Source organism: Mobula hypostoma, chromosome 14 (assembly GCF_963921235.1).
Source record: "Mobula hypostoma chromosome 14, sMobHyp1.1, whole genome shotgun sequence".
NCBI classification, from domain to species: domain Eukaryota; kingdom Metazoa; phylum Chordata; class Chondrichthyes; order Myliobatiformes; family Myliobatidae; genus Mobula; species Mobula hypostoma.
Genome location: NC_086110.1, coordinates 42,464,726 through 42,478,591, shown reverse-complemented (window position 1 = coordinate 42,478,591; position 13,866 = coordinate 42,464,726). Strand labels below are relative to the sequence as shown.

General features: G+C 36.7%; 1 protein-coding gene across 9 annotated transcripts in view; it reads right to left on the bottom strand.

The window, feature by feature from the left end:
• The window catches only part of banp (BTG3 associated nuclear protein), a 177,383-nt gene that overhangs the window by 84,096 nt on the left and 79,421 nt on the right, over nt 1-13,866 (bottom strand). For 7 of the 9 annotated variants that reach the window (XM_063067009.1, XM_063067013.1, XM_063067015.1 and 4 more), the window contains 4 exons: nt 10,502-10,741; nt 7,761-7,928; nt 3,909-4,042; nt 1,667-1,738 (listed from right to left, as the gene is read on the bottom strand). In XM_063067009.1, the coding sequence (XP_062923079.1) occupies nt 1,667-1,738; nt 3,909-4,042; nt 7,761-7,928; nt 10,502-10,741 (614 nt within the window). The remainder of the gene's footprint in view (nt 1-1,666; nt 1,739-3,908; nt 4,043-7,760; nt 7,929-10,501; nt 10,742-13,866) is intronic. The other 2 variants (XM_063067014.1, XM_063067017.1) reach the window with 1 other exon arrangement.

The window sequence follows — 13,866 nt, the reverse complement described above, 5'->3', positions numbered from 1 at the left end:
CTAATCCAGAACATGGCGCAATAAAATTCAAATATTATTTTTTTAATAACTCACAAGTACAGCACTCGCAGTTCTAATCAACAAGCAAAGTCTAAGCCCACGTACCTCCCTCTGCCACTGGATCCTTGACTTCCTCATTGGAAGACCGCAGTCGGTGTGGATCAAAAATAACATCTCCTTCTCACTGACAATCAACACTGGCGTACCTCAATAATGCAAACTTTGCCCACTGCTCTACTCTCTTGACACTCGTGTCTGTGTGGTAAAGCACAGCTCAAACGCAATGACATATCTACTGTTGGCAGAATTTCAGATGGTGATGAGGAGGCATACAGGAGTGAGGGAGATTGCATGGTCGAGTAGCATTGCAACAACAACCTTGCACCCTGCGTCAGAAAGACCAATGAACTGACTGTGGACTTCAGGAAGGGGAAGTTGAGGGAACACACACCAGTCCTCATTGAGTAATCAGCAGTGGAAAGAGTGAGCAGTTTCAAATTTCTGGGCATCAACATCCCTGGCGATCTTCCTGGGCACAACATATTGATGCAATTACAAAGACGACGCGACAGAGGCTACATTTCATTCAAAGTTTGAGAAAATCGGGTATGTCATCACAGACACTAGCAAATTTCTTCAGATGAACCATGCAGAGCATTCTAACCAGTTGCATCACCATCTGATATGGAGGGGCCATTGCATAGGATCAGAAAAAGCTGCAGAGTTACAAATTTAGCCAGCTCCATCATGGGCATTAGCCTCCAAAGCATCAAGGACATCTTGAAAGGCGATGCCTCAAAAAAAGGCTGTATCCATCTTTAAGGACCCCATCACCTGGGCATGACCTCTTCTCATTGCTACCATCAAAGAGGAGGTTCAGGAGCATGAAGACACACAGTACGCATTTTTGAAACAGCTTCTTCCCGTCCACCATTGATTTCTGAATGGACAATTAATTCATTTACATAACTGCACTATTTTTCTCCCCCTCTTTTTGCACAACTTATTAATTTATTTCTTACTGTAATTTAGTCTTTTATTATGTATTGCACTGCACTGCTGTTGCAAAGCAACAACTTTCACAATATATGCCGGTTATATTAAACCTGATTCTGATTTTGATTCTGATTCTGAAGTAGATCTGTGAAAAAGAGATGTCCAACGTGACTCATATACTGTGCATGTGATTCCACTACAATCAGCAATGGTGCCAAACACTGAAGTCATGTGAACTGAATACTAGACAGGTTTTGTACAATACCTACTATTCCATGCCTCAAACAGAAGAATATTAATATAGTGTAATTATGCCTAGTCGAGGAGATAGTTTATATAGTTTAAAATATATCATGATAACCTTTAGCACATTCAAATATTAAGTAAAAATCACTCCACTGTGAATCATACTGTGACCCATACAAATCAATAAACCTCATGTATACCAGTGCCACAGAGAATACTCAAGACCATACCTAACACCAACACTAAGAGTATTATTGTTATATATACACCAATCTGTCAACAACACCTGCAGGTAGTGCTCATGGACATTATTGTAAACAACATTCATTACCTAGATTTTTGGGGTTTAGCAATGAGGTCAATTTAAAGATCTTGGAGAAAAGTCATCACATAAATCATAATAAGATTTTCTCTGCAGTCTTACCTCACTATCCTGAGTGATTTGTACTTGCTCCCCCTGTGGTACCTGTGCAATATGCAGGTGCCCCTGTACAGCCAGTAGACAGAAAAGACACGAAGAAGGATGAGGAAAAGTATTACTGATTGATAAAATACCACAGGCATTAATTCCTTAAAATAGGAGGAATACTAAAAGAATAAATAAATCAAAATGAAATTAATTTAAGGTTATGAACAATGTCTAGATTGGTAAAAGTTAAACACCAATTCTGGGAATTTCAGTTTTTGGGAAACATATCTTGAAAATTCCCTAGCATTCCTTCAATAAACTGTCCATTTGATCAAAAGCCATTCATGGTACAAATGAAAACCAGCAACATCCTTTGAAATGACAATTTAATTTGGATAATAAATGGCAGTGTTCCCAGTAATGCTCAATTCAAGGCTGCTGCTTGACTGATTTGGAACTTAGAAATACAAGTAGGTTTCTTATCCTGCTGAGCCAATTCTAACATGTCAGATCTGTAACGGATTCTTCACCATATAAATTTTTAATAACTTTGGTTTACATAAACGGATCAACCTGGGATTTAAAATTAACAGTTGATTGGATGTACCCTAAAGAGTGTTTTAGAGTTCTCTCACCATCTGCAGACAACTAATTCTTGAAAGACCAGACTCTTCATTTTCAGACTCTGACTTCAAGCTCTAGACTACTAAAACTGAAGAATTAGCTTCTTTCTGTACTGGTACTTCACTTAGCACATCGGTTGTGTTCCCAAGAATCAGAGTACTAGTAGATTCAATATTAAAATGGGATACCTAGCAGAAGTCCATGCCTTTCATTTTACTGCACACTGCTGTGTTGGAAAATTGTTGGAAAATTGCCTCTTGGAGGCTTGTGGAACAGACCACTATTATGAGAGATCCATTGCTGTGAGGTCTTGTGCTAGGAACATGGCTCTCCTCTAGTAATAAATCACCCCTGGTTACCTACAAGGACTGGTGTTAGACGCGCTGGGGCAAACCATGCAATACAACCGCTGAGCACTAAAGTGTTAGGCTCTGGGCATAACTGGGGACTAGCAGTGACTGCTTCACATGCGTAAAAAATACCTGGATCCTTTGGACCACATCAACTATTAGTAATTAAGCATGTGAAGGAGATGCCCCAAGAGCACCAATGGAAAGCAAGGTTCACACTAGGTCTTCAGCAAAGCACCAAGTAGCAGCAGTAGGAACACAACAGGTTCCTGGCATAACAGTGTATATTCAATTGGATGTCTTAAAAAAAAACATGGGATATCTCTGAGTGTTTGGATTTATGGTCAAAAGTACCACAATAGATCTGCAATCTGTGAGATAGGGCTAAGCAGAGTAGCAATGTACTCATCCCAACAATTCCCCTCAAGAAGTTTTTGAAAATTCAATAAAATTATCTATTATCTCTTAATCTTCTAAGTTTCAGGACATGTTACCCATTTAGCTTAACCCCCGTTGTCTAAGGATCACTGATAAATCTACATTCCTCTTCAAGTCAATATCCTCATGCTGGGGTATGGTCTCCAGGTATGCTCACAGTACCACTGTCGCTCTCTATTTATGGCTGAGCAGAGCTTTGGATACCTGTACCAAAGTTTCCATCCACTTGAATGCCAATTCTCTGAATATAAAGGCCAGCATTCTATCAGTCTTTTCCAATTATTTTCCCATTGTGATCATTTTAATAATCTACATACATGGCTTCTACCACATCTAGCTTAGCAATTTTGTTCGCTCCTACTAAGGTCCAAAGTGATTCAATGACATCACATTTAACAACAATCTGTCAGTTTTGTCTAGTTGCTCAATCAATTAACCTCTCTTTATGATTGAAATGCTCCCATCTACACGATTTACAATGCCAGCTGTCCATGTTTCATTGTGATTCTGAATCCTGTTAATTAATTTTCAATAAAATGAACACTGAATTGACAAGATGACTTTCCAATCAAAATGAACCATCTAAAATCAAACGAACTTTAAAGATCACAAGTGATGATCGGTGATGTTCTTATATTTTTCTAAAACTCAGATGTAAATCTATTTAGCCTGGGGAATTGTGTCACTTATTTTGCACTTTCTCAGTGTATTGCAGAAATTCAAGCAGTAATAGATCAAATTTAAGGCCACAGCACTGAAGTGCCAAGTGATTGGTCCAATAAGGATTGGTAGAATCTATCTTGTCATTTATAAATTTTACTGTGGTATAGCCTGACAATACTCACTACTTGTTGAACCTGTCCATCCTCTCCTATGCGATGGATATGAACTTGCTGAGCATTTGCCAATGCATAGTGCAATGTTTGGGCCTGGTTTTGCTGCAAATCTCCCGATGATGGCACTGATTCTTGCATTCCATCTTCAACAAAGCAAAACAGTGTTCAAATTCATGTGGGATGAAGTAAGAAGTATCGTTTCATATGTGAGCAAGATCATTTGTACGCCTGACACTTTAGTATTTTGCATTTTTTTCTCAAATACAAATTTAAATGTCAAATGGATTTTCAACATTACTTTCTGTAGTAAGCAAACTAATACACGTCCAATTTCATATCTTAAAGAAAGCTAAGAAAGAATCAGTTGGAGAATTGCTGGATAATATGGTTTAAAACTTAGTTCAAATATTTAAAATGATAATCTAAGCTGAAACTCTCACAGCATCTATGGAGTGCCAGTGTTATTAAATGAAATATCAAAGCGAGATTCCATCTGCCTTTACTTGCCCATCTTTAATATTTCAAATATCACCTTTCATAAAATAATTGCTGGTTCAGAAGTATACAAGACATCATTCAGCTTCTCTAATGATTTTTTTCCAAACCTTTGCACAACTGGTGAAGGAAAATATTTCCTTCTTTAAACTGATAATGAGAGGAATAGAAATAAAGCCATTAGTAACTTCCAGTCTATTTTAACACCTTTTCACAGACTAACTGTTTAGCAACACACACAAAATGCTGGAGATTTTCTCTTGTTTGTGATTAACTGTTTAGTACTGTTTCCTACCACAACATCTACTTAACAAAGAAAATGGTTGAATAGTCAAATGCTTCACTTTGAACACAAAGTTGCTTTACAAATAACGTTGAGTTTTAACAGCATTATTTGCCTTCATGAATTTTTGACTTAACTCAATCACACTATTGTTGCCCTTAATATACTATAACTTGAAGGGTACAATTTCATATTTGCAGATGACACAAAATGAGCCATAGAGTAATAGGCTTTAAGAAGGTATGGAAACCTGGTAGAATGGGCAGTCATATAGCAGATGAAATTTAATGTGGAGAAAAGTGAAGTGTAACATCTTGGTTGGAAGAATCAGAATAGACAATATAAACAAGTGGGGCAGTTATAATGGGGTACAAGAACAGGGAAATCGGAAGTTACTTATGGCTATTAGCAGGAAATGTTAATGAACCAGGTAAAACACCACTGGGTATTATTGTTTTTTTAAGTAGAGGCATAGAGTAGAAGAGCAAGGAAGTCATGATGAACATAGGTCTAACAACTTAAATAGTGCTTAGCTCTTGATGTCAAACTTCAGGAAAAATATAAAGGCAAGGTGCAAAGAGGCAGAGAGGGTGCAAAAGAGATTTACCAAAATAATTTCAGGGATAACAGATGTAAATTATGTAGATAGACTGGAAAAACTATGGTTGCTCTCCTGAGAACAGAAGAAGGTGCAAAGGTATCTTGTGTTTAAAAATCACGAAAGGTATACATGGCATAGACAGAAACCATTCACATTTACAGAGCTGTCAAGAACACAGGAACATATAACAAAGATATCTAATAAACACACTAAAACTAATATGAGTAGATTTTTATGAATCAAATTATCAGAATCTGACAGGCAGTGGAATTAGATCCAACTGCAGCATTCAAAAGGGTTCTGGATAATACAGAAAACCAAATGATATAGGAGCAGAATTAGGCCAATTGGTCCACCAAATCTGCTTCGCCATTCCATCATGGTTGATTAATTATCCCTCTCAACCCCATTCTACTGTATTTGCCCCAATAACCTTTGACATGCTTACTAATCAACAACATATCAACCGCCTCTTTAAATATACACAATGACTTGGCCTTCAGAGCGATCTGTGGCACTGAATTCCAGATATACCACCCTCTGGCTGAAGAAATTCCTCCTCACCTCTGTTCTAAAAGGAAATCCTTCTAATCTGAGGCTGTGGCTTCTGGACCTTGACTCCCCCACTTTAGGAACTATCTTCTCCATGCCCACTATATCTCAACCTTTCAATATTTGACACATTTTAATCTTCTAAACTCCAATGAGTATAGGCCCAGAGCCATCAAACACTCTTTTCAATCCCAGAATAATTCTCATGAACCTCCTCTAGATTCCCTCCAATGCCAGCACATTCTTTCTTAGATAGAACCATAGAACACAACAGCACAAAAAACAGGCCATTCGGCCCTTCTAGTCTGTGCCGAAACATTATTCTGCTAGTCCCATTGACCTGCATCCAGTCCATAACCCTCCAGACCTCTCCCATCCATGTACTTACCCAATTTATTCTTAAAACTTAAGAGTGAGCCCGCATTTACCACGTCAGATGGCAGCTCATTCCATACTCCCACCACTCTCTGAGTGAAGAAGTTCCCCCTAATGTTCCCCCTAAACCTTTCCCCTTTCACCCTAAAGCCATGACCTCCCGTATTTATCTCTCCTAATCTAAGTGGAAAGAGCCTACTTGCATTTACTCTGTCTATACCCCTCATATTTCGTAAACCTCTATCAAACCTCCCCTCATTCTTCTAGGCTCCAAGGAATAAAGTCCTAACCTGTTCAATCTTTCCCTGTAACTCAACTCCTGAAGACCCGGCAACAAGATAAAGGGGACAAAACTGCTCACAATACTCCAAGTGCAATCTAATCAATACCTTATAAAGCCTCAGCGTTACATCCTTTCTCTTATATTCTGGTACTCACAAAATGAATGTTAATGTTACACTTGCCTTTCTTACATTAACTCAGCCTGAAAGTTAACCGTTAGGGAATCCTACATGAGAACTCCAAAGTCTTTGCATCACTGATTTCTGAATTTTCTCCCCATTTAGAAAATAAGCTACACCTTTATTCCTTCTACCAATATTGATGACCGTACACTTCCCTACATTGTATTCCATCTGCCACTTCTTTGCCCATTCTCCTAATCTGTCTAAGTCCTAATGCAGACTCAATTCCTTCTCAACACTACTTGTCCCTTCAACTAGTTAATATACATAATGACAGAAATCCCATTTAGTATATTTTAGACATTATATCTTTTACTAAAAACATAATATTAGATTTTGTGTATTTGGGAACCATTAAAAGGAAACAATTCATTCATTTCTATCCAACTGCATAGTGGGTCTTTGACACCAGAAGTAGAACTAACAATGACCCAGATTGCAGGCCATTGCAATCACAACCAAATAAATTCCAGCACTCTTCCTATACTGCAAGATTGCTGTATAGTATTTATCCTGACAAGCACAGCTGTGCAGTGTCTTCCCTCAGGAAGAAGCAATGGTGGAATAGGGGATTGGAGTCCTGTGATTGACAATACACGGAGCAGTGTCCTGGAGGATTCACTGGAGGACTGCCATTTAGATGTGACAAGACCTTCCTGCATTCTCAAGTGTGCACCCTGCTTGCACTGGGAGTCCACCTATAAGGTTTAACATGTTCGCTTTTATAATCCTGATTCAGGGTCTTAACTCAAAATGTTGTTCATCTCTTTGCCTCCAAAGATGCTGCCTGACCCACTGAGTTCTTCAAATCAGTCCAACACAGACTTGATTTCTGACATTTCCTTTGTAGTTGACAGCAACTTTTTTTTTCCCCCTGATAAAGTAAAAGTCACAATGTTGTCAACAGGGAGAACAGGAGGTATAGCAACTGTCTCTGATCAAGCCAGTCTCAATAACATGGGTAGATCGGAAGTCAGACAGTCACAATTCAAGGAAAAATTGCTGAAGAACTTCATGTAAAAATGGTACTAAAACAGATATTATGGAGTTAATTCAATAAGTAGCTAAAATTTACCTCATCTTTCTCTTACCTGCTCCATTTGCAACGGACGATAATGGTGTCCTTCGTGCAAAACCTTTCACTGCCAAGCTTTGCCCACGCTGTTTTCTGCGCCATGCTGTTCGACATTTAGAGTCTATGCTCTGTTTTATTCTATACCAGTCTGATTCAGAGATTCCAAATTTATGGAAAAGATGACCTACAAATGTTAAAAAGTATGTTGAAAATTTAACATTGTATGGGTTAAATGAAAACCTGTAAATTGACATAAAGCTCATCAGACCATAAGACATAGGAGCAGAAGTAGGCCATTTGGCCCATTGAGTCTGCTCCACCATTCAATCCTGGGCTGATCTTATTCTTCCAGTCATCCCCACTCCCCTGCCTTCTCCCCATCAGTGCAAAGTATCGTCACCAATTTTGGCACATATGCAGGTAAATTTCAACCCATATTTTGCTCTATCCTTCACACCCAAACAAAATATTACAAAATGCCATGGGCCTAAAACTCTATCATCAATGTAGCAAAGAAGTCACTCATGAACTCTGATCCTAAGTCTGCTAGCCTGTCCAAATTAAGACAATGTTAGAAAACATTTGTATCTTCAAATTCATCTTATCAGCCTTCACATGGGTGTGTGAATATTTGTCACTGCTACACTAAATGGAGGTCAGCCAATTTTTTTTTACTTCTAGCCATCCTGAAAGAGACTGTGCTTAAACTAAGGACAGCCAATATTAAGCGCTATTTCAAGTACAATGATGTCACAGATTTGCAACATGAACCCAACATCAAATAGGTTGGCAGACTATAGTCTAGGTCACTCATTTTTTTCTTTTTTCATAGGGGAAGAATGTGATTTTGCAATCCTAAAACACAGTAAAAACTCTAATAAACAACTTTTTCCAGTTATCAGTAATTAATAATTGAAGCAACAGAATGCCACCCTGAACAAAAATCCTGGAACTGCATGCAATGAAAAGAATTTAATTTATTTAGTAACTGCAACTAGTGCATTTGATTGTGACACATTATTTATTTCCTTGACATCAATGTTATGCAACTTTTCAAAGTAATTTTTGTATTTAGGTCGTAGACGTGACCAGTGTTACATGGTTTTAAAGTCGATCCCTATTTGATTCTGAACCAAGTCAACTACATTAATGGATCTGGAATCACAATTAGGCCAGATAGAATAAGGACAACAGATCTCTTTCCCTGAAGAACATTAGAAACTCATATTGTTTGTTCAATAATCCACTAGCTTCATGGTGGTTACAACTGAGACTAGGTTTTTTTAAAAAACAAAAATTACTTTGAGAAGTTTCATAATAACATTGATAAAAAGATGATTTATTTAAATACTTCATCTGACATGGTGCACTTCGATTTCACACATTTGGATTAATGACCCACTATTGTGGGTACTGGAGCAATATCTTAACCACCATGCCAGCTCACCCCATGAATAAGAATGGATATTTAAATGGCAGCCACAGTGTGCAGTCATTAGGTACTTGATGTGCAGAATGAAATTAGAACAACTTAATATTGTCAATGAACTTCATTTAATAACACACTTATTGTTAGTGTTCTATCACATTGTCAACGTCTATATCAATCAGATGCTTTGTTCCTGGAATTTAAATAACATTTAGACATCCTTCCAAGAAAGTCGAAAAAGGTCCAAAACCTTAAATGAGTTGCATTTTGTTTAAGGTTTGGCATGCTAAAACCAATGGAAATCCCGTGGACAGAAGCAAATTTAACAAATGGCTGCTGCTGCTGCTCATTCATATCTCAAGAATATTCAATCCAGAGATTTGGACGTTTAAGATATATTATCAGAGATTCTCCAGTTGCTTAGTTCTGGGAAAAGCATGTTGTCCACAAAATCCAACTGGTGGACAACTAACGTTTGAGACTTAATTGCATAGACACAAGCATACTTGGTGTTATTTACCCATGAAATCTGAACCCATTCCATCTTCTTGATACCAATGCAGGCTTTTATCAACCGCCATTGGTAATCTAAAATAGGCACTTTACATAAGGTGATTTAATTACGTTGCACCTTACCTAAAGAATTAAGTGAAAAACAAAAAGGAAGATTTGAATCTAAATATTCCTTTTCATAATCTCAATGCCCAAATCACATTGAAACCAATTTGTTTTAATGCAGCAAGATCCAACAAATTGCAATGTGATAAGTGAACCTGTTATCCACTTCTGTGTTGATTGAATAATAAACAGTACAAGAAACCCCTGCTTTTTTCTTGAAAATTGCTAAGACATCTTTAACATCCACATGAAATATGCTGATTCCAGTTAATAGGCAAAACAAGAAGACAACTATTTTTTAAACTCTACCACACAGGAATTGCCGATTAGGACAATATTTTAGCAAGTTGCATATTAACCTAAATTTTCTGAAATTATTTAAAGCCAAACAGCTTTCTTTCTTTGTTTTCATCTATTTGATCAACAGATATAAACAATAAAGATATCTAGAGCAATGCAGCTATTTATCACAGCAAATGGTCCTTCACACTTATAAAACACTTAAATTACGTTGATAACAAATAATTCATTCTTCGTACTGCTGTAAACTTACTTGCTAACATTCTGTACATTAAACATAGGTTGAAATGTTAACAAAAACTTGGCATGAAGTACTGTACTTCACTTCTGCTGAGTAAATTTAAAGGTAAGTATAACAACAAAGGTAACATTTTCACAGTTAACGTACAAATAAATGTTATTATGCATACATCTAATTCCGTAGATCATTAGAGGATCCAGCTGCTTTTTGCCATGTTTCCCTTGCCCTGAGAGATTGGATACAGCTTGTACTTCACGATGAAAAAGGTAATCCAAAAGTGTCAATGCCATTTTTTCAGCTGTTCTGCAATTTGTGGCAACGTGTAGCATATCTGCTGGAGTAATAGGAGACCTGACTCGCATCTCAGGGTTATTCTCATCACCTAACCAGGTTCCATTAGGGAAATCCTCTGGAAAAATAAGTGCATTTAAAAAATCAGAATGAAGAAGCAATATACAACAGTGCCAGTTAAAACTTTTTTTAAACATTCACAAATATTATTTCATAAAATCTGATCATGGATTGAAAATAGTCTCAATTATGTACATTAAAGGCTTATGTAGAAACATCAAACACTGACATCTATGGAAATTATGGCATTGATTCCATAATTAGGACGCAAAAGCTTGGAGGCTTTATTTTGAAAAGCTCTAATGTCAATAATAAAGACATTTAAAAATGAAATTGCTGTAAATATTTTTTAATAGTAAACAGTTTGAAATAAATTGGGAGGAAATAAAATGATATACTGGCCATGGACAAAACAGGCTGTTATTCAATGTACACCTGGGTCAAAGGGCTGCAAGGACAAATGAAGAGTATCATTGAACCTGGTGGGCTCATACGATATCAGCGTTAATTACATTAGATGTAAGAGAAATAGCTTATAAGGTGTCAGAAGTGGATCAAAAACCCCCACTTCATTAAGTTGGTTACGACCCAGAGATTAAATGGAAAAAATTACATTTTTATTGAACTGCTACAGTGTTCTCAATATCTAAGAGGGAGGAGAATAGTGTCACTTGCTCCCTCAAGACTCCAAGGTTTATTCAAATTATTCAAAATATCTTATATAGCTTACTTATAGTCTTCCATATTTCGTGAAGATTTGTAATGCACTGCTGTACAAGGTGATGCAAACATATTCAGCAGTAAATTTCAAAAAGAATTGGATAAACATCTGTTGGAGAAAAAAATGCAGGGATACAGTATGGGGAAAGTGTTGTGGGTGGGAGGAGTGGGTTAAAAGTGAATCAGCTGATGCAGAATCAATAAACTAAATGACTTCCTTCTGCATAGCTTTTCTAAAACTTCCTTCCATGTTTTTGCCAAAGGCTTTCTGGCAGTTTTTCACAATTTGTCCAAATAGGCTTCCCTCTGATACTTTCCACTCATTAGAGACTAACTTGACCTCAGTACCTATAAAAGTTTGATTTTTTTTAAAAAAGAATCACGACTAACCCATAAACTTTTAACATTCATCATTAAGTTATGGTGAAATCATAGCAACAGGTGAACATAAAACAGTACATTACTTTAAAATAAAGAAATAAAATGTAAATATAACAAAGAAAAGTTTTCAATGCTCATAAATACATATTTCTATTAAATAAGTCATTTTAGAATTATGCATTGAGTTTTAACTTGTCTCAATTAGATAAGTAGATAAAAATTAGCCAAGTGAGTTTAAAATTAAAACAATACTGTAAGTTCTATAGTGATAGTGAAGAAAAAATTTTAACAGTGATAAGAGAAACCAGATATAAGAACAATTTAAACACCTTGATAATAATCCATCACCTCAAGCAATTTATATGCCATAATATCTTTCATTCTGATTTACAATAATAAACATGTATAGTCAAATTATTTTGGTACCAAAGAGTGATGAAATATTATATTCATATCTACATTAGATATTGATATCTATTGTCACAATGGACTGGTCAAATGTGAACTATCACCCATAATCTACTGAAAGGGCAAAAGAATTCTTTTTGAAGTTTCAACAGTAAGAATACTGCATGAAAAATACATACCATAATATAGCATTTTTTTCAAAAGTGAGAAGTATTTTTCTATAGAGATTGCAATAATTTCATATCAAATCGAGCACATTTTACTGTCAAAAATACAATGCAAAGTAAAATTATTTTTAACCACGAGTACAGCAGCTGCCAAAATACATCATAAATTGTATTGCTCCCTGAAGAATGTGAATGCTGTAATCAGAAAGGTGCAGAATTGCGCACATTATCATTTGTCCCTGTATTCAGCTGCTCCGGATATTAATTTTGGTATCCAGCGAATATTACGGGGTTCAAAATTCCTGTAAGTTTGTTTTGTACCTATTGGCCTCAAGCACTGGAAAAAGAGCTAAACTGCTAAAATATCACTGCTAGCAAGAAGCTGATGCATTGTTCTACTTCAGTTGACAATAATACAGGTGGTTTAAGGAATGTACCTCATCTCAGTGGATCACTTAATGTCCAAAATGTGAACCAGAAATATTGCTCTTAATTTTATCGTTGGTAATGGCTCAAGTGATTCAGTTTACCTTAGAATTGTTTTGCCAAGGGTCTTAATGCTGAAATATTAATTATGCTTCTCTTACAGCAGATACTGCCTGATCTGCTGAATGGTGACACAAGAGACTGAAGATGGCAGAATTTGGAGCAACAAGCAAAATTTTAGAGGCATTTAGTAGGTCAGGCAACATCTGTGGAGGAAATGACCGTCACAATTTCAGGTCAAAGCCCTTCAAGTAGACTAAAAAAAAATAGAGTGGAGGTAGCATAAAAAGATGAAGGGAGGGGCTGCAGCAAGAGCTAGCAAGTGATAGATAGATGCTGGGGAGAGGGGTGATAAGCAGATGAAGGAAGAACAGTGAAATAGCAATGGAAGCTGGTAGGTGAAAGGTGGAGGCAACAAAGATCTTTGGATGATGAAATCCAACAGGAGGTTGGAGCATGGAATCAAATAAGGGAGGTAGAGTGCCTAGAAGGGAAGAGTGGGATCTCCTCAGTGATTCCAGCATTTTCAATGTTCATATTTTATGATCTGAAATAGGAAGAAACAAGATAATAACAACACATAATGGAATTTAATCAAGGAGACTATTTTAAGTATTTTCAAGCAACTTTATTATTGCTTCTCAAGCTATGAAATTAATTTAAACTATTTTCACTGTCAAATTTGTCCAGTTAACCAAATTATGATAGAGACTAGCTACTGAGTTGTTGTATTCAATGCAAGGATTGTGAAATTTTATTAAAATTGTTGATATGATTGAGCATTTCTGATTCATTTTCTGGTTTGGATGAATTAGGCAGATATTCATTAAGCTGCCCCCGAGAAAAATATCTTTCTTTTTATATTGCAGTTTGTAACGCTGTATAAACTCATTTGAGCGCCTCAGGACTTGCACCACCAGGTTTAGGAACAGTTATCACCCCTCAACCATCAGGCTCTTGAACCAAAGAGGATAACTTGGCTGGCTGGTGGCACAATGACATCGGCGCCGGACCCGGGAGC